Source organism: Carlito syrichta, unplaced genomic scaffold (assembly GCF_000164805.1).
Source record: "Carlito syrichta isolate Samal-C Ts95f unplaced genomic scaffold, Tarsius_syrichta-2.0.1 Scaffold304706, whole genome shotgun sequence".
Taxonomy (NCBI): Eukaryota; Metazoa; Chordata; class Mammalia; order Primates; family Tarsiidae; genus Carlito; species Carlito syrichta.
This window is the reverse complement of record NW_007248802.1, coordinates 142468-162964: the sequence shown is the minus strand read 5'-3', so window position 1 is coordinate 162964 and position 20497 is coordinate 142468. Positions and strand designations below refer to the sequence as shown.

Below are 20497 nucleotides of genomic sequence, written 5' to 3'. Positions count from 1 at the left end.
CTTTTTTTTTTTGAGTCAGAGTCTGTGTCATAGGCTGGAGTACAGTGGCATGCTCACAGCCACTGCAGCCTCCACCTGCTGGGCTCAGGCAATCCTCCTGCTTCAGCCTTCCAAGTAGCTGGAACTATAGTTGTGTGCCACCATGCCTGACTAATTTTTCTTGATTTATTTTACAGACAAGGTTTTGTCAAGTTGCCCAGGCTGGTCTCGAACCTGTAGGCTCAGGCAATCCTCTTGCCTCTGCCTCCCAAAGTGCTGGGATTATAGGTGTGGGCCACCATGCACATCTAATGTTTCGCTCTTAAGAAACATATGCCTCAAGCACATCACTAAAAACAACAAAACATATGCTTTAATCTGGAATAGAGAAATCTGAATTCAAGTCCTGCTTCTTAGAAACCATCTGTCAGCCAGGTGCGGTGGCTCATGCCTATAATCCCAGCACTGTGAGGGGCTGTGGCGGGAGGACTGCTTGAGGCCAAGGTGAGAGGATGGCCTGAGCCCAGGGGTTCGAGACCAGCCTGAGCAACACAGCAATACCTCGTCTCTACAATAAATAAAAAAAATTAGCCAGGTGTGGTGGTACACACTGTAGTTCCAGCTACTTGGAAGGCTGAGGCGGAAGGATCGCCTGAGCCCAGCAGGTCAAGGCTTTTCTAAAAAGCTCTCAAATCTAACACTACTGCTTTGGACTTCTGTGGCAGAAAAGGCTTTAATGTTTCGCAGAGCAAGTGCTCAGTTTTTAAATTGTACTCATGACTCACTGATTGCCCAGGACTGAAGAAAATGCTACTTACCCCAAAGTTGAGGCAGGTATTTCCAAAAGGAGTCTGAAAGACAGTGAAGAAGGGACACCTGACCCACACTAAGTGTATACTTAGTACAACCTCATAAGCAGGGTTCCTGGGGTGCCATATCCTGCAAGGACAGTTTCTGTAAGCCAAACACTTTAACTCAAGGACAGCCAGAGAAGGAAGAACAACACTGGACAAGACAGTCAAGAAAAACTCTGTCATGTCTACTAGCTTCCATCCTCAAAGGAATGTTACCAGGCAGGCTTTCTTAGTTTTTCCTTTCTCTCTCTTTATCTAAATAGTAAATGTGGGCTGGGCATGGTGACTCATACCTGTAATCCCAGCACTCTGGGAGGACGAGATGGGAGGACTGCTTGAGCCCAGGAGTTAGAAACCAGCTGGACAACATAGCAAAGCCTTATCTCAAAAAAAAAAAAAAAATAAATAAATAAAATAAATATTAAATATGGACTGAAGTATGGAAAATACAAACAAAATCATTCAGCTGCAGGAGTCTCCAGTCCCACATTTTAAAAATAGCCTTTAACAATGGTAAAACCGGCTCTCAAATGTCTATTAATAGTACTCTTCCAAACTTACTGTTTCTGATCTTTGTATGATATTTAGGAATCTTTTTGAGTCAGAGTCTCACTCCATTGCCCAGGCTAGAGTACAGTGGCACACTCCCGACCACCAGAGCCTCAACCTGCTGGGCTCAGGCCACCCTTCTTCTGCCTTAGCCTTCCAAGTAGCTGGAACCACAGGCATGCAGTACCACACCCAGCTAATTTAAAAAAAATTATTGTAGAGATGAGGTCTCACCAAATTGCCCAGGCTGGTCTCGAACCCCTGGGTTCAGGTAATCCTCTTGCCTCAGCCTCCCAAAGTGCTGGGATTACAGGTGTGAGCCACCACACCCAGCCAGGAACAAAATCTTTATTTTTTTTTTTTTTTGAGTTGGGAGTCTCACTCTGTCACCCAGTTTGGAGTGCAGTGGCATGCTCTTGGCCTTAGCAGCCTCGACCTGCTGGGCTCAGGTGATCCTTCTGCCCCAGTCTTCCAAGTAGCTGGAACCACAGGCATGTGCTACCACGCCTGACTGATTTTTTTAAAAAATTTATTTATTGTAGAGACGAGGTCTGGCCAACTTGCCAGGGCTGGTTTCAAACCCACAGGCTCAGGCAATCCACTCGCCTCAGCTTCCCAAAGTGCTGGGACTACAGGCTGAGCTACTGAGCCCAGCCCTCCAAAATCTTAACAATGACCTTTTAAAAGTCAGAATTTGAAGTATACAGTACCACGGAAGATTTTTTTTTTAAAGGGATAAGAGCTTGCTATGTTGCCCAGGCTGGTCTCGAACTCCTAAACTTGAGTGAGCCTCCTGCCTCAGTCTCCCAAAGTGCCGGGATTACAGGCCTGACAGTACCTGTTTGCACTTAGAGACGTTTTGCAGAGCACTTACTAGCAACTTGACTGCATTTTTTTTTTTTTTTTACAAAATAGTGAAAAATGAAATCACTTCATATTAAATAGTATAGCATATGTATATAAAATAATTATTATTTTTACTGTCATATACTGTAATGATATTTGGCTTATAATGGAATTTCAGACATTGAGGAACTTATTTATGACAAAAAAAATCAAAAGTTTACATCTTATGATTTTCTAGCATGTAGTAACGTGTGAAACAGTCACCGACATGCACTGCAGGTTCAGTGATACATGCTGTACAATAGTAATGTTTGACGTCTTCCACCTGATGTTTTTCTATTTGAGTAGACAGTCTCGTTTTCTTTCTCTCACATTAATAATATGTAATTTATCATCCAGTCTGTTGTTCAAAGGTGATGGGAAAGGATGTACTTGTGATTCCCGAAAAGCATTTCTCAACTGGTCAATCAGAAGCTTAAAAAATTTCAAATGGGTCATAGGTTTTTCACTGTTTTTGAATGGAAAACTTCAAGGAAACATAAATTTAAAAAAAATTTGTACTTGCATAATTTTGTCCTGTATAATCACCAGCAATTTATTTATGTCCACTGAGAGGGGACATCTGAGCACAAAGGTTTAAGGAAGGTTATCAAGGAAAGTTCTGTGGTAGGTATTGGCTTTAACTGGGGGTATGCACTCATTCTTCAATTTATTATTAAACTGTAACTAATAAAAAAAATCACAGTGTGTACACGTTAAAAGCCTAAAGTCTAGGATTCAGAATTATAAATTAACTACAATAATGTATATATAGCCTTCTTAAAAAAGTCAACCTTTAAAAGACCTTTCACACTCTGCTGAGACTGGGATTAAGAAACTGTCAAACTCTTGTAAACTTCCCCCTTTTTTTAAACAGGAGCAGTGGTGGTGATGTTTAAGAAACTTATAATGTCTCCCCTGGTGTTCATACTCATTATTTTTGGGATCTTATATGTGAAACTGATTGTACAGTCCATGTATAGTCATGGACAAAATAGTTTATTTTTTGATCCTGCAGTACTAGGAGAAAGGATTCTTGTGTTTAGTTTTAATGCATATTACCAGTTAGATTCTGTGGGGTTTTTTTTCCTGTCTGAGTAGGTTTGTTTCTTCATTACTCAGTGACTATCAAAGTGGGGATATATTAACAAAGTCAATGTCACACATAAGTAACATCAGTCTAGACAATGGAAAGAGCCTTCAAGAGCTCTGGTTTTGAGGTTTTGCAGAAATTAGTTTTGTTTTATATGCATATAATCCATTAAAAAAGTATAATTTTGAGGCTGGGCATGATGGCCCACACCTATAATCCTAGCACTTTGGGAGGCCGAGGTGGAAGTTCTGCTTGAGCCCAGGAGTTCAAGATCAGCCTAAGCAACACAGTGAGACCTCCTCGCCACAAAAAGTTTAAAAATTAGCTGGGTGGCACACCTGTAGTTCCAGCTACTTGGAAGGCTGAGGCGGAAGGATCGCTGGAGCCCAGCAGGTCGAGGCTGCAGTGGCCGCTCCAGTCTAGGCGACAGAGTGAGACTCCAACTCAAATAAATAAATAAATAATTAGCTGGGTGTGGTACTGCATGTCCACAGACCCAGCTAATCGGGAGGCTAAGACTGAAGGACGGACTGAGTGCAAGAGCTTGAGGATGCAGTGACCTGTGATTATGACATTGTTCTCCAGCCTGGGTGACAGAATAAGACAGAGACCCTGAATCAAAAAAAAAGAAAAAAAAAAGATTTTGATTTGCATATACTGAATAGCTATAGCTAAAATTAATAGTGTTTTTGTGTTTTGATTTAAAAATATAGTCAAAAAGTTCAATTTGACTTAGATCTCAAAATATCTCCCTGTACAAGATATATCAAATTCCTATGGGAACAATGTAAAGAAAATGATGTGTAGCAAGACCAATAAGTAATGATATATTCAGTGGCTTTATGCTAGCATTTGACAAGTTAAAGAAAAACTCTGAGTTTACTTATGAAGGAATTGACATATGACTGTGAGATAAAACAAAAGTACTCAAATTACAGAGAAGGGAGACACTTAAGTAGATAGGGCTTATTAAAGACTGGCTACCAAACACTATAATGATCAGTTAACAATTCTTCCAAAGACATTCCGAAATGAACCTTTGCAGAGTTGGTGAATATTATGTCAAGAAGAGGAATAAAAATATCCAAGTGGGATATGAGATAAATAACAAGATAATCCTTTCACAGTTTCAAATTAAAAAAAAAACCACACTATTAAAAGTACACAGTATGTTTGCCAAGGAAAAAAAGGTTTCCAATACTAAAGATTTATGTAGTTCTCTGTATTGGAAATAGCAAAAGGAGAAGTTTATTTAAAAAGCTTATTCTTTTGATAGCATCTTTTAAAATCAACTACAGGCCAGGCACAATGCCTCAAGTCTATAATCCCAGCACTTTGGGAGGCCGAGGCAAGAGGATTACCTGAACCTGCAGGTTCAAGACTAGCCTGGGCAACATGGTGAGATTTTGTCTCTACAACAAATAAAAAATTAGCCAGGCACAGTAACTTGTCCCTGTAGTTCCGGCTATTTGGAAGGCTGAGGTCGAAGGACAGCCGGAGCCCAGCAGGTCGATGCTGGGGTGGCCGTGAGCGTGCCACTGCACTCCAGCCTGGGTGACGGAGTAAGACTTCCCAACTCAAAACAAAAAACAACCAGCTACAAGCATTAGCTCATATACATAAAATTTTCCATTTGGAAATGGAATTCCACTGAAACAGGTAAAGTTAATGTTATACATCCCAAAGGCACATCTCTCTCTTCAAGGATTATTTGATTCAAAGAACTGTTCCTCAAGATGTGAATTAGCTGCATGATTCCTTTCAAGAACAAGAATCCAAACAACAGATCCAAAAAGTCCAAACAGCAGAACTTTTCTATTTAGGGTCAAGTCCTAGGTCAGAAGCACCTTAGTTTGTTATTTTCCTTCCAATTCCCCATTCCCCTAATTACATCAGAGTTGCCAAAACACTATAGAGATCGAGGTTAGAGACATCTGTACCACTCTCGGATAAAAGGACTCCATCGAGATGAAATAATCCTGGAGATTTTGGCACAAGGGAAGTATGGCTCAAGTACATCCTCTGATGGACTTCCTAAAGTAGCCAATTAATGACTTTCTTCACACATACTATTCATACATGTGAAGGTTTCACTGAGTAGTACACCATACTATTTTGGGTACCAAATTGGACCATACTACAACATTATTCAACATCTGCTTGATAAATATTAAAATCTTTCTTAACTTGGATTATGATATCCAACAACTTCATCCCTCCCAGATTACTGCCACTCAGGTGCACCACCAGCATGTCAGGATCTAGCGGGCAATGCCATGCATGAATCAAGGTGGGAATTAGCTAATCCCATATCATGCCACTCTCTCCTATCCAGCGGAGTTTGGCATCCTCCATGAGATGCCTAGCCAGGGACCAAAGATTCTCCTGAGTCTCAGTTTCTCAGCCCAGAAAACATACAAGTGACCATACATCCATATCTGCTTCTGCTTTCTTCTGGTATCTGCTATTAAGAGAACATTAACAAGTATTAATGTCTCCTAAACTTATTCTTTGTAACTTGGTTGTCTAGTAGTTCTGAACTTCTAAAAATCAGAGTTCAAGTTCTCTTATAGTTTTGGCAATTCCAACTTTGTGAAATTTATATGCCTAGCCCTAGCAAAAATGTTCTGCTCAGGGCTGAGCATGGGGTTCATGCCTATAATCCCAGCACTTTGGGAGGCCAAGGTAAGAGGATTGCCTGAGCCCATGGGTTTGAGACGAGCCTGGGCAACCTGGCGAGATCTTGTCTCTACAATAAATCAAGAAAAACTAGCCAGGCATGATGGCACATGCCTGTAGTTCCAGCTACTTGGAAGGCTGAGGTGGAAGGATCGCCTGAGCCCAGCAGTTTGAGGCTGTGGTGACTGTGGGCATGTCACTGCACTCCAGCCTGGACAACAGAGTGAGACTCCGACTCAAAAAAAAAAGAGAAACTAATGCCATAGCTGAACTGACAGAAGATGGAGCTTTGCTTGCCTGCCACTCACCTCCTCTTGTGTGACCCAGTTCCTGACAGTCCATGGACTAGTACCACAGGGGTTGGAGACCCCTGTAATCTAGTAGAAAATGTTTGATAGTTACTAACAAATGTGATACCCAAAACCCCCCTGGTCTTAAGATGACTTCTCAGAAGAATTTATGTTACAGAGCACAACTTTTCCCTCCTTATATAATAAAATAAGTTTATTAAAATGTCACTACAGTTGCTCAGACCTGACGAAGAAACACCAGATCACCTACAACAGGTTATTATTATTCAACAGCTATCTTCACTGCTTAGTCAATGCCCTTGGTTACTGCCAATCTCACAAAGGGCTGGATTTAAGTCAGGTTAGGTAACAAAAATCTAAAAAATGAGATGACAAAATAAATTCTCTAATTTTCTTTTAAATATTATATAAAACCTACACTGACAGGAGACAAAAAGAACGGTTTTAAGTCCCAAGATCTGCATCCATCCTCTGCCTTCTTTACCTTTCTCAGAGTGGTTGTGATAATGAATGCAATCTCTATCCATTTTTTTTTTTTTTTTTTAAAGAAAGCAGGATTTACTGAGAGGACAGAAAAGCTCCCACAGTGGGAGGGGATCCGAGGGGGTTGCCCTGTATTCATTTTTAAATGGTTCATTTACGTCAGTATTGTTGAAGATGGGTGAAACCAACACTTACACAGGCAGACACATCAAAAGACATGTTACTTAATACTGCCTTCAATCAGGTGTGTTTTAGACCATAAAACCAAAATCTACAGTGAAACTGTCAAGTTTCAGAAAGAACAAGGATAAATAACCACATTCATTCTTTTTCATGGCCTCAGCAACACAATAATTGCACAAATCCTGACCACTATTATAATACGAAAATGTGACTGTTTATGAACTCTAACAGTCAAATGATACTTTTGTATTTTTTCTGTTTTCCTTTACACAAGTTTTAAGTTCAACAAAGTACCACTAAAATACAGTGAAAATAATCAAGCAGGCAAGCAACAAAGGGGCAGAAAAGCAACATCCATGAAAGGATAGTCTAGATTATTATGTTTATCATCATAAAATGGTAAGAGATTTTTATACACTAAGGTTCTCCACAAATCAAAGGGATTATACTATCATCTCAATGAGAAACAGGTTGGCAAATGGCACCATTCCTATTTTATTGATGATGCCTGAACCAAAATAGAGAGAATGGAATTAGAGTGCTTTGCTTATGGTTTAAAGAGCTCTCATTTAGGTTTCTAACTTCAATAATTTAGATTGTATTGTAGAAAAAGAGTTACATTACAGTAAAGACAAGTGCATCTGAATAAATCAAAACCATGCTACTGGAACTTGAATAGCTAGTGTGCATCAATGACAAAAATGGTGGGAGTAAACCCTTTTTGGGGTTGGAAAGGCATCTATATCAGATTTCAGCATGGTTACAAGTTATCAGAAAATATAACAGAAAAATAAACGTCACGGGATTCTACATTCATTCAGGCACTCAGCAAAATCCCTTTAATGGTGAACTTCTATACACCAAAGACTCTTAGATGTTGACAGAATCTTTATGTGTGTGGAGTGGGGGTGGGGGTGGTGGTTGTGGAAACAGATTGGTGAGGGGAGGCCTGACTGATCCTTGCAAAGGAAACAGGTCGTTGACAAATCCTAAGAAAATAATAGTAGAAGATGACTTCAAGAATTTATGGGGAGGAGTAAAGAAGGGTAATGTAATGTAAGGCCTTCTGGGCCCAAGATCTTTGGATTGATCACTGAGTGAAATAGGGCACTGGAAGGTTTTGAGCAGAGGAATGATACCTGACATATATTTCAATAGGATCACTCTGGCAGCTATGTGAAAACAGAGGTGTAGACGGACAAGGACAGAAGCAGAGAAACCTTGTGGGAGGTTTTTAAAGTTAGATGAGACATAATGGGGACTTAGATCAGCACTGGATATGATCAGAATCTAGATATAATTTGAAGACAACAGGATTTCCTGATGAGGAATCAAGGATGACTCCAAAGTCACTCGAGTATAAAGTAGATAAAATGAAGATAGGGAAGTTGTATAGAAAGACTGAGAATTCAGTTTTGGTTGTGTTGAATTTGAGATGCCCATTAAACATTCAAATGGAGATACTGAAAAGGTAGTTGGATATAAGAATCTAGAGACCAGGCGTGGTAGCTCACGCCTATAATCCCAGCACTTTGAAAGGCCAAGGCAGGAAGATCACTTGAGGTCAGGAGTTTGAGACTAGTCTGGACAACAACATCTCTACAAAGCACAAAATAATTAGCTGGGTGTAGTTGTGTGTGCCTGTAGTCCTAGCTACCTCAGAGCTACCTCCTACCTAAGGCAGGAGGATCACTTGAGCCCAGAAGTGTGAAGCTGCAGTGAGCTATGATCATGACACTGCATTCCAGCCTAGGCAACAAAGTTAGACCCTGTCTCGACAACAAGGAAAAGAATCTGGAGTTCGGAGGTACAAGCAAGAGACATAAATTTGGGAAATGTGAGCACAGAGATGATATTTTAAGCGATGAGACTGGTGGAAATTACTAGGAAAGTGAGAATAGAGAGTGCCAAGGACTAAGCTGGGGGGGGGGGGGTGTGCTACAACATTAAGGAAAAAAGGAACCTGCAAAGGAGAATGAACATGAGCATTATCTGTGAGAAAGGAAGAAAACCGAGTGAGTGTGGTATCTTAGAAAATGAGTGGAAAGTGTACCAAGAAGGGAGTAACCAACTGTGACAAATGCTGCTGATAGACCAAGTAAGATGAGAATAGTAACTAGCCACTGGATTTAACCCCATAAAGGTCATTGGTAACCCTGACAGAGCAGTGTTAGTGGAACAGTTGTTTCAAGAAGTTGTTACAAATGGGAATGAAGAAATGAAGCAGTGGTGGCAGGGATAGCAGAGAAGGATTTAATTTTCTTTTTAAAACAAATTTTTAAAGGTACATATTTGTACATATTTATGGGGTACATGTGATATCTGCTACATGCACAGAATGTATAATGATAAAGTCAGGATATTTAGGGTATTCATTACCTTGAGTATCATTTCTGTGTGTTGGGAACAAATGAAGTCCTCTCTTCTAGCTATTTTGAAATATATAATACAATGTTAATTACAGTCATCCTATTCTGCTATCAAACATTAGAACATATTCCTTCTAACCATATGTCTGTACTCATTAACCATCTTCTTCTCTTCGTGACTCCTCTCCTAACCACATACCCTTCCCAGCCACTGCTAACTATCCTTCTACTTTCTACCTCCATGAAATCAAGTATTTTAGCTTTCGCATGAGTGAGAACATTTGATAGTTGTCTTTCTGTGCCCGGCTTATTTCACTTAACATAATGATCTCCAGTTCCAGTTCCATGTTGCAGCAATTATGAGATTTCATTCTTATGACTGAATTGTATTCTGCTATGTATGTGTACCACATTTTCTTTAACCAATCATTGGCCGATGATCACTTATGTTGATTCCGTATCTTTGGTATTGTGAATAGTGTTGCTGTAAACATGCAGATGCAGGTATCCCACTGATATACTGACTTCCTTTCCTTTGGATAAATACCCAGTAATGGGACTGGTAGATTATATGGTAGTTCTATTTTTAGTTTTTTGAGAAATCTGCCTACTGTTTTCCATATTGGACTGTAATGTACCTTCCCATCAACAGTGTGTAAGAGTTTCCTTTTCTCTATGTCCTCACTAGTATCTGTTTTGTCTTTTCAATAATGGTCATTCTAAATGGGGTAATATGATATCTCATTGTGATTTCAACTTGCATTTTACTGATGATTAGTTGAGTATTTTCTCACACACCTGTTGGCCATTTGTATGTCTTCTTTGACAAATGTCTATTCATATCCTTTGTCCTCTTTTTAATGGGATTATTTTTTTTTATTATTGAGTTGTTTTGAATTTCTTGTATATTCTAGATATTAATCCCTTGTCAGATGAATAGTTTGCAGATATTTTCTCCCATTCAACAGGTTGTCTGTTTACGCATTTTTTTTTTTTTTTTTTGCTGTGTGTACGCTTGTTAGTTTTGTATAGTTTCATTTATCTATTTCTGTCATTGTGCATTTGAGGTCTTTATCCATAATATCTATGCCTTGGCCCCCCCCCCCCCAAATCTTTGCCTAGGCCAATGTACTAATGTGTTTCCCCTGTTTTCTTCTAGTAGTTTATAGTTTTAGGTCTTTATTTAGTCTTTACTCCATCTTGAGTTGATTTTTTAATATAGTGCAAGACAGAAGTCTAGTTTCAATCTTCCGCATGTGGACATACAGTTTTCCCAGCACAATTTATTGAAAAGGGTACATTTTTCCCAGTGTATGTTCTTAGCATCTTTGTTGAAAATCAGTTGGCTGTAAATATGTTGATTTATTTCTGGGTCCTCTATTCTGTTCCATTGGTCTATTTGTCTGTTTTTGTACCAATATCATGCAGTTTCGGTTACCATAACCTTGTAATACTGGAGATGCCAGAAAAATGTGTACACATTTTAAGAGATGTTATCTATGTATTACTTTTCAAAGTTGAATTGAATTATGGTAGCAATATATAGTATGATGTTCGCTTAAAAGATGGCGTTAATCAAATGAATGCTAGCATCACCATATGACAGGCAAGATAGTCAAAGAAAATGGAAGAAGCATGGTTGTTAAGGAGTGCAAGATCATTTTGAAGTGGTATTAGAAATTCAAGAACGTTGTACTAAACGACAATGAAGGCGTGAGTATGCAACAGAACCTCCAAAATGTCTTACAACTACACTCATTCATGATAAATTTGAGATATATGGTACTGCGTGTGATGTGCACAAGAGAAGATCTGGGAGGGCTTGCACAGCATCAAGTCCTTCTTCTGCTGTGGTGTTGGAACAGTTTACATGCTTGTCACAGAAATCTACCAAATAATGTGCACCTCTTGTAATTGCAGAAATCAAACGTTACTTGTATTCATCTCTTGTTATTGGTATATATGTATTGAGTATAACAATTAAAAATTTTTTTTTAAAATTTTAGATTTGGGGTTATACATGCATATTCATTACATGGACATATCGTGCAGTGGTAGGGATTAGAACTCAGGCAGCCCTTCCCAGAGAGTATTATTTTAATTTTAATACAGTCTTTTCCTTTCTTAAAATGTGTACACAGTTTTTATACTTTGTATATTTTAAAATCAGGTTAGTATGATGCCTTCAGCTTTGTTCATTTTGGTCAGGACTGCTTTGGATATTCAGCTTCTTTTTTAGAACATGTGACATTTACCTTATGAATTTTGAATTTTAGGATCGCCTTTTCTATTTCTGTGAAAAATGACATTGGTATTTTGATAGGGATTGCACTGTATCTGTAGATTGGTTTGGGTAGTATGGTCATTTTAACAATATTAATTCTTCTAATCCATGAGCATAGGATGTCTCTCCATTTGTTTGTTTCAAGAGGATTCTCCACCCGCCCCCACTTTTATTTTAGATTCAGAGGTTACACATGCATGTTTGCTACATGGAGATATTGTGTAGTGGTAGGAACTGGGTCTCAGGCGGCTCATTCTCCAGATAGTGAACACTGTACCAATAGATAATTTCTGAACCTTACCTCCCCTCCTTACCTCCCCCCTTATTGGTGTCCCCAGTGTCTGTTATTTCCATTTTTGTGGTCATTCAGTTCCTGCACATGCAGTGTTTGGTTTTGTTTCTGAATCAGTTCACTTAGGATGATTTCTAGCTCCATCCATGTTGCTGCAAAGGACATTATTTTATTCTTTTTTTATGGCTGCATAGTATTCCATGGTGTACATATACCACATTTTGTTTATACCACATTTTGTTTATCCAGTCAATTGTTGTTGGACACTTAAGTGGGTCCCATGATTTTGCTATTGTGAATAGTGCTGCAATGAAGATATGTTTACAGGTATCTTTTTTACACACTGATCTCTTTTCCTTTGGGTAAATCTCTAGTAGTGGGATTATTGGGTTGAATGGTAGTTCAACTTTTAGTTTTTTGAGAAATTCAAGAGGAGTATTCTTTAAGGTTATTTTAGGACATGTTTTTGTGTGCTGATGAGAGTGATTCAATAGAGAACAAAACCTGAGAGGGAAAGATTGCTGAAGTGATGCCCCTAAGTAAGTTAGAGGGGACAAGATCTGATGGCTAAGTCCGTTTTAGGTAGAAACAAAGATAACTGAGCTTTGTGGTTAACAGGGAGAAGGAAGACATATGCAAGTGGCAACAGGTAAGCATAGTGGGGGTGGGAGTTTACAGAAGTTCTATTATTGCTTTAGATTTCTTATTGAAGACAATTATATTTCAGACAATACTAATAAGTAACACAAAAAAGCAGAAACTACCAATCTGCAATAATTTGTCTTACCTGACCGCTCCTATTAACCCATGGTGCTTTCTTCTCTTAATGATGCTCATCTGTTTTTATACATAACCAGGATAGGAAAATCTATGTATCTGCCAATAGTTCAACACATGTAAGGTTCACAAACAAAAATATGTGACAAACAGGAAAGAGTGATGAGAGTTCATCAGAATTATTTTTATGCCCTGGGACAAGGGTCATTTATATATAGTTTAATCACTTTCTTCAAGTTTCAGAATATGGGACATTGATCATTAGAGTTTTTCCTTTAAGAAGAAAGAGTATTCCAAAATTTCACAATAGGGACTTTGACTTTGCTTATGTGGAGAAACACAAGTTTTCAAGGGTACTTACCAACAGTGGTCACAGGAGGCTGGGAAGGGTACTGGGAACTTGTTGTGGCAGGATATGGACCACTAGGTGGGTAAGGACAGCCTGGGTAACCACTACAGACAAGAATAAAATCCATTAAATATTAAGATGACTCAATGCTATAATATTTTTGAGGTCCCGTTCAGGAAGTTAAGCTTAACATATGGTTGTTTACCAGTTAATTAATTTATAGTTTTGGAGCTATAGGTGTTTATTAAAATTCTGTGGAAATTCTATTAATGACACTGGATTTACTCTTTTTTTTTTTTTAGTTGGAGTCTCACTCTTGTCACCCAGGCTGGAGTACAGTGTGGATTTACTCTTAAAGTAAATGGCTAAATGCTCTTGCTTGGCCCTGGTTACTTGAGGATCACCATCACCCCTTCACAGCATTAAAAAGCAACAGGAGTATCTCCTTCCTTCCTTTTCTTCCTTCTTTCCTTCCTGCCCTCCCTCTTTCCTTCCTTCTTTAATTAGTTCTTTCCTTGCTAATGAGTTAAGGGTAACTGAATTTAAATAGGCACCTGTACAGGAGTAGTCCCTCCCTCCTTCCCTCCTTTCTTCCCTCCCTCTTTTCTTTTCAGATGAAGTATCAGTATGTTGTCCAGGCTGGGCTCAACCTCTTAGCCTCAAGCAATTCTCCCTCTTTAGTCTCCCAAAGTGCTGGAATTACAGGTGTGAGCCACTGCACCCAGCCTATAACTAGAGTCTTTCTTTCTTTCTTTTTTTTACTTTGAGACGATAGATTTATTTAAGGGATTATCATTATGGATGCTATATACATCATGATCATTTGGGTTACATTTTGGATATATAATATATTTTAAAATTTTTATTTATTTTAAAGATGTGGAATACAATTCAGGATTATGTACATAAGTGGTCATTGTACATGTAAAGTTTGGGCCTCCTTTTGGTTTCCATTAACCTGGTTGGAGATCAGGTACTCTTAATAATGTAACTAGAGTATTTTTTTTTTTTTTTTTGAGTTGGAGTCTCACTCTGTCGCCCAGGCTGGAGTGCAGTGGCACGCTCACGGCCACCCCACCGTTAACCTGCTCTGGTGATCCTTCTACCTCAGTCTTCCAAGTAGCCGGAACTACAGGCATGTGCTACCACACCTGGCTAATTTTTGATTTATTGTAGAGACGAGGTCACACCAAGTTGTCTCACCAAGTTCCCTGGGCTGGTCTCAAACCCACGGGCTCAGGCAACCTACTTGACTCGGCCTCCCAAAGTGCTGGGATTACAGGCTGAGTAACTGAGCCTGGCCTAACTAGAGTATTTCTTTTCTTTTTCTTTCTTGTTTTTTCTTGAGTTGGAGTATCACTCTGTTGCCTAGGCTGGAGTGCTGTGGCGCACTCATGGCCACTCCAGCGCCAACCTGCAGGGCTCTGGCGATCCTTCCGCCTCAGCCTTCCAAATAGCTGAAACTACAAGCATGTGCTACTGTGCCCAGCTAATTTTTTATCTATTGTAGAGACGAGGTCTTGCCAAGTTGCCCAGGTAGGTCTAGAAGCTGCAGGCTCATGCAATCCACTTGCCTCAGCCTCCCAAAGTGCTGGGATTACAGGCTGAGCCACCAAGCTCGGCCAACTAGAGTATCTCTAAGGACAATCCAATAGCATCAGATGCAACAAATATTTTGTGAGAGAACTTTTCCATTCTGATTTCCTAGTCTACAGGAAAATGATACTATTTAATTTTTACTGTGTTTCATTGGTAACCTTTGTGAATACTTAATCTGAAAATATTTCTGTCTAAATAGTTTTTTTTCTTTTGATAACATTTCATGCTAAACTCCTCTTTATTTAAAAAATTTCTTCTCACACTATGGATAGTTTGTGTCATTCATGTATTCATATCAAAATCAGAGGAACTTTCCTTACCAGGTATCCTACTCCAATTTCCTATTCAACCTCTTATCAATAAATATCATTTACAATATCCCTGACAAATGGTCACTTTTCTCAACTGAACACTAAATATCATTTCAATATAACTTGTAAATAATAGTCCTAAATTTGCATTTTGGAAGATCACTTGACTACTGGAAGATTCCTAACACTTAAATATTTGAAAACTTATAATATCTTCCCTCTGTTGTTTCTTCTTCAGGTTAAATAGTCTTAATTCCCGCAACCATTCGTGTCAGAACATGATTTTCTGATTTAATCACTTTTCTCTAAAGCTTCACTAGTCAGTGTTTCTCTTATAATAATGAAAAAAAGTTAAACAGATGATTACTAGTGACCTGTTAGTTGGACAATATATCTTGATTAATCCCACTTTAGTTATAATTGTCAGGGTCTATGATATTTGCAATTCTGATCAACATCCCAACTAGAAGTCCATTAAAATGACTGATTAAAAAGAGCTACCCCTAGGCAAGAACGCTTTCTGAGTTCATGGTCAATAATCCTTTTTCAGGGTGGTGAATCAAAGATTCTCTTATCTGTATTACTAGCTCACACTTTATAACTTGTTCTCAACAAAAAATTTTATATATGACTTGTTTGAGATTTAGTGTCATCATGTTACTCTCTTACCTGTCAGTATAAGAGCAAAATCAAAAAGAAAGAAAGAATTTTTGTTCCTAGTGGACACACACGGGAGGCTACTGAACAGTACTTTTGTTTAGTCTCTTTAGTAATCCATGCTGTAATGTTATAGGGAAATAATGTCAATCTTACTGAAATTTCTAAATCCACTTTTTTGTAAACTGGGACAAATTGTTCTTTTTTCTGAGTTCCTCACATTTTGCATTCCTTTTCAAAACAATCCATGATCATATTGCTGAATTTTTCAGTAACTTGGTATAAAACTCTTCTAAGTCTTCAGATATTAATTTCAGAGAACTCCCTATCTTTTAACTTAGTTTGTTCAATTTTCCCTTCATGGTTATTCTTCATAATAATTTTCCTTGAGTTAAAAAAAAATAATCAAGTGGTACTATTTCCCTATCTTTGTGGATTACTAAAAAACTGCCTAGTAAATCTTTTTCACATTTTAAAAATACCCTTTTAATTTATTTTAATTAATTAATTATATTATTATTATTATTTTTGAGTTGGAGTCTCACTGTTGCCTTGACCTGCTGGGCGCCGGCGATCCTTCTGCCTCAGCCTTCCAAGTAGCTGGAACTACAGGCGCACGCTATCGCACCCGGCTAATTTTTTTTATTTATTGTAGAGATGGGGTCTCGCCTGCCCAGGCGGGTCACGGACCCGCGGGCTCAGGCAATCCACTCACCTCAGCCTCCCAAAGGCATGGGATTACAGGCTGAGCCACCGAACCCAGCTTTAATTTATTTTTTATTATGAAGATATGGGGTACAATTCAGAGTTAGGTATACAAATGTTGATTATGCAAGTACCCTTGTTGATGAAGTTAAAATACCCTTTTTAATGTGCTTCTAAAAGTAATTTTCCAATACTCTTATTATGCTCCTTTCTCTTTATGTACCTTTTCAAAATTACCTACGTAGCTTCAAAGCACTGTTTCTTAGTGCTTGGTAGGAGCTAAAGGATGACCATATTTCCCTCACAATGCTATTAATAAAAATAGAGCAAGATCCCTGTAAACAATCCTGTAAACAATAAAAATTCAGGAGGTATACAGTGGAAAATCAATACCACTCTATGGACAACTTGTGTCATTCACGTATTCATATCAAAGTCAGAAGAAACTTTTCTTAGAGATATTCTACTCCAATCTCCTATCTAACAAGCTAAAAGAGACCAGGGAAGATTTTGCAAGATCTGGAACACCTGTGAAGGTTGTGCCTTTATTCTCTTCCATTCTTCTACCTATAACCCTATATTCTCCAGCCATATTCTAGAGTGTTCCCCTATTCTTTCCTGAGATTTTTTTGGCTTTCACACCTTTGCTCACATAAAATAAAGGGGCTGAACTTGAAACTGGTAAGTTTCCTCTCAGTTATAAACTGTTATGACTTTTTGTTTCTCCTCTCATCTCTAAATATCTAATTTTCTTCTTTTAAGGTCATCTTCATAAATCAGTTCTTTCACCTAGGAAGCTATTATTTCTAAGCTCCACCTGTAAACCAGATGTTACCTCTCCTTTAGAGCTCTGTTTATTCATCATAGCACTTACTATCTTTGTTCTAATATTGGGAACTGCTGTTTAATCTTAATACATGCTTGCTAGTACATACACCAAAACTGGTACAACCACTCTTTTTTTTTTTTTTTTTTGAGTCAGAGTCTCACTCTGTTGCCCAGGCTGGAGTGCACTGGCACACTCAGAATCAACACAGCATTAACCTATGGGGCTCAGGTGATCCTTCCGCCTCAGTCTTCCAAGTAGCGCCCAGCATGGTACAACCACTCTTGACATACCTTTTAGTTTCCTCGTATACATGCTGCAGGTGCTATATAAAACTTTCAAAAGATCTTAAGATTTGGAAGAGAACTTAGAGATCTAGTCTTAACTTTATATAGCACAATGAAGACTCTCATGTTCACTGTTTTATGATAAATAGTCTTCTCTTTATGATAAAAAATCTTCTGATTTATTAATTCTCCTTTGGAACAAAAGGAAAAGAGAAAGGTTCTGAGGCTCTTCTCCCAAGATCTTTTATATACAGAAAGATACAGGTGGCAATTTAAATTCAGTTATCCTTAACTCATTAGCACGTTTGTTTTGAGATTAAAAGTTACATTTTGGCTGGGCTTGATGGCTCAGCCTGTAATCCTAGCACCTTGAGAGGCCAAGGGTGGATTGCTTGAGCCCGCAAGTTCAAGACCAGCCCGGGCAACTTGGTGAGACCTTGTCTCTACAATAAATAAAAATTAGCCAGGTACGGTAGCATGTGCCTGTAGTTACGGCTACTTGGAAGGCTGAGGTGGAAGGATTGCCGGAGCCCAGCAGGTCAACAGTGGGGTGGCCATGAGCGTGCCACTGCAACTCCAGCCTGGGCGATGGAGTGAGACTCCAATTTAAAAAAAAAAGTTACATTTACAGGGTAAAAAGAGATTTCGTACAAAGAACATCAGAGGACAGTACTATGGTTACTTAAGACAGGTAAGATTTACATTTCTGTCACTATTTCCAGTCTTCATTTTTATCTACACATTTCCTATAAATGGCTTTATTGTTCAGAAGTCCATTTCCTCTCAACAATTATTCCCCTTATGTGCCAAGTTCCTTTTTACTAGCAATTGTTAATTATAAAAGCTTGTAATTTCAAGGCTTCCAGCAAGATTCTATTTCTAGAATTTACCAGAAAATTCAGGGCCTCAAGAAATCTGCCTGCTCATATATTACTATCATAGGAATCTTCTTTACTGTCCTTGATAGATGTTCCTCGAGCCTCTGCTTACCTATCTAAAGTGACAGAATGCTTACTACCTTTTAAAACTGGTCCCTGACATTAAGAAAGGCCCAGAATTCTGCACCCGACCACCACCATCATGGGCCACAAGCACTCTCCTGGGAAGGGCCTGTCCCAAGTGGCATTGCCCTACCGCTGCAGTGTCCCCACTTGGCTGAAGTTGACGTCTGACGATGTGAAGGAGATTTACAAACTGACCAAGGGCCTGACTTCTTCACAGATTGGTGTGATCCTGAGGGACTCACATGGTATGGCACAAGTATGCTTTGTGATAGGCAATAAAATGCTGAGAATCCTTAAGTCAAAAGGGCTTGGTCCTGATCTTCCTGAGGATCTATACCATTTAATTAAGAAAGCAGTTGCGAGCTGGGCTCAGTGGCTCAGCCTGTAATCCCGTGCCTTTGGGAGGCTGAGGTGAGTGGATTGCCTGAGCCCGCAGGTTCGAGACCCGCCTGGGCAGCGAGACCTCATCTCTACAATAAATCAAAAAATCAGCCGGATTTGGTAGCGCATGCCTGTAATTCCGGCTACTTGGACGGCTGAGGCGGAAGGATCGCCGGAGCCCAGCAGGTCGAGGCTGCGGTGGCCAGGAGCGGCCACTGCACTCCAGTCGGGGCGACAGAGTGAGACTCCAACTCAAAAAAATAAAAATAAAGTCGGATTCGGTGGCTCAGCCTGTAATTCCGCACTTTGGGAGGCTGAGGTGAGTGGATTGCCTGAGCCCACGGGTTCGAGACCCGCCTGGGCAACTTGGTGAGATCTCATCTCTACAATAAATCATAAAATTAGCCAGGCGTGGTGGCTCTCGCCTGTAGTTCCATCTACTTGGAAGGCTGAGGCGGAAGGATCACTGGAGCCCAGCGGGTCAAGGCTGCGGTGGCCCAGAGCGGCCACTGCACTCCAGTCTGGGCGACAGAGTGAGACTCCGACTCAAAGAAAAAAAGAAAGCAGTTGCTGTTTGAAAGCATCTTTAGAGGAACAGAAAGGATAAAGATGCTAAATTCTGCCTTATTCTCATAGCCACATTCACCAATTGGCTTGATATTACCAGACCAAGTGAGTCCTCCCTTCCCAATTGGAAATATGAGTAATCCATAGCCCCTACCCTGGTTGCATAAATCTGTCTATGTACTCAAGCAATAAAACAATTGTTTAACTAAAAAAAAAAAAAAGGCCCAGAAATGAAACAAGTTTGTTCAATTAACTTAAATTTACATATATATATTTATCTATGACAAGGTGTTCAGGAAAGCTGGCTGCATTTATCTTAGAAATGATTGGGTTATATGAAGCTAAGAAACGTTAACAGAGTAAAAATTTTCTTGTTAACTGCTAGAACAACTGGAAATCTCATCTTGGTACCAGTATATGCCAGTCTTGCATTTTTACTTAGCCAAAAGACCACCTTTGAAAAGTACTCTCAGATTATCACTGAAGCAAGTATACATTTAAATCACAAGTTAATAATTACTTCTTGGCTGAGTGTGGTGGCTCATGCCTATAGTCCCAGCACTTTTGGAGGCCGAAGTGAGAGGACTACCTGAACCCACAGGTTTGAGACCACCCTGGGCAACTTGGTGGAAGCACATCTCTACAATAAATAAAAAAATTAGTTGGGCATGGTGGCATGTGTCTGTAGTTCCAGCTACTTGGAAGGCTGAGGCGGAAGGATCAGCTGAACCCAGCAGGTCGAGGCTGCAGTGGCCACGAGCATGCCACTACACTGGGAGACAGAGTGAGACTCCGACTCTAAATAAATAAATAAATAGATAAATAAATAATACTTCTCATTGACTTTCTAAGGTGTTATTCATAGACTGATTTCATTATTAATTTAATTTACCTGTTATGTTATTACTAAAAGGATAATAAAGGCTGACAATGCATGTAGTCTTTGAAATGAATAAGTATGACCCCATCATATGAACTATTAACTGGTTCTCTAATTTATAGAAAAGATAAGCTATTGTTTTTTTTTTTTTTTTTGAGCTGGAGTCTCACTCTGTCACCCAGACTGGAGTGCA

At 39.2% G+C, this 20497-nt stretch overlaps 1 protein-coding gene across 2 annotated transcripts in view; it reads right to left on the bottom strand.

Moving 5' to 3' along the window:
• TSG101 (tumor susceptibility 101) overlaps positions 1-20497 on the bottom strand; it is a 58264-nt gene that overhangs the window by 10305 nt on the left and 27462 nt on the right. Inside the window, exons 7-8 of one of the 2 annotated variants that reach the window (XM_008060703.1) lie at positions 13100-13191; positions 798-830 (exon numbers count right to left, since the gene is read on the bottom strand). In XM_008060703.1, coding sequence (XP_008058894.1) covers positions 798-830; positions 13100-13191 — 125 coding nt within the window. The remainder of the gene's footprint in view (positions 1-797; positions 831-13099; positions 13192-20497) is intronic. The other variant, XM_008060704.2, reaches the window with a different exon arrangement.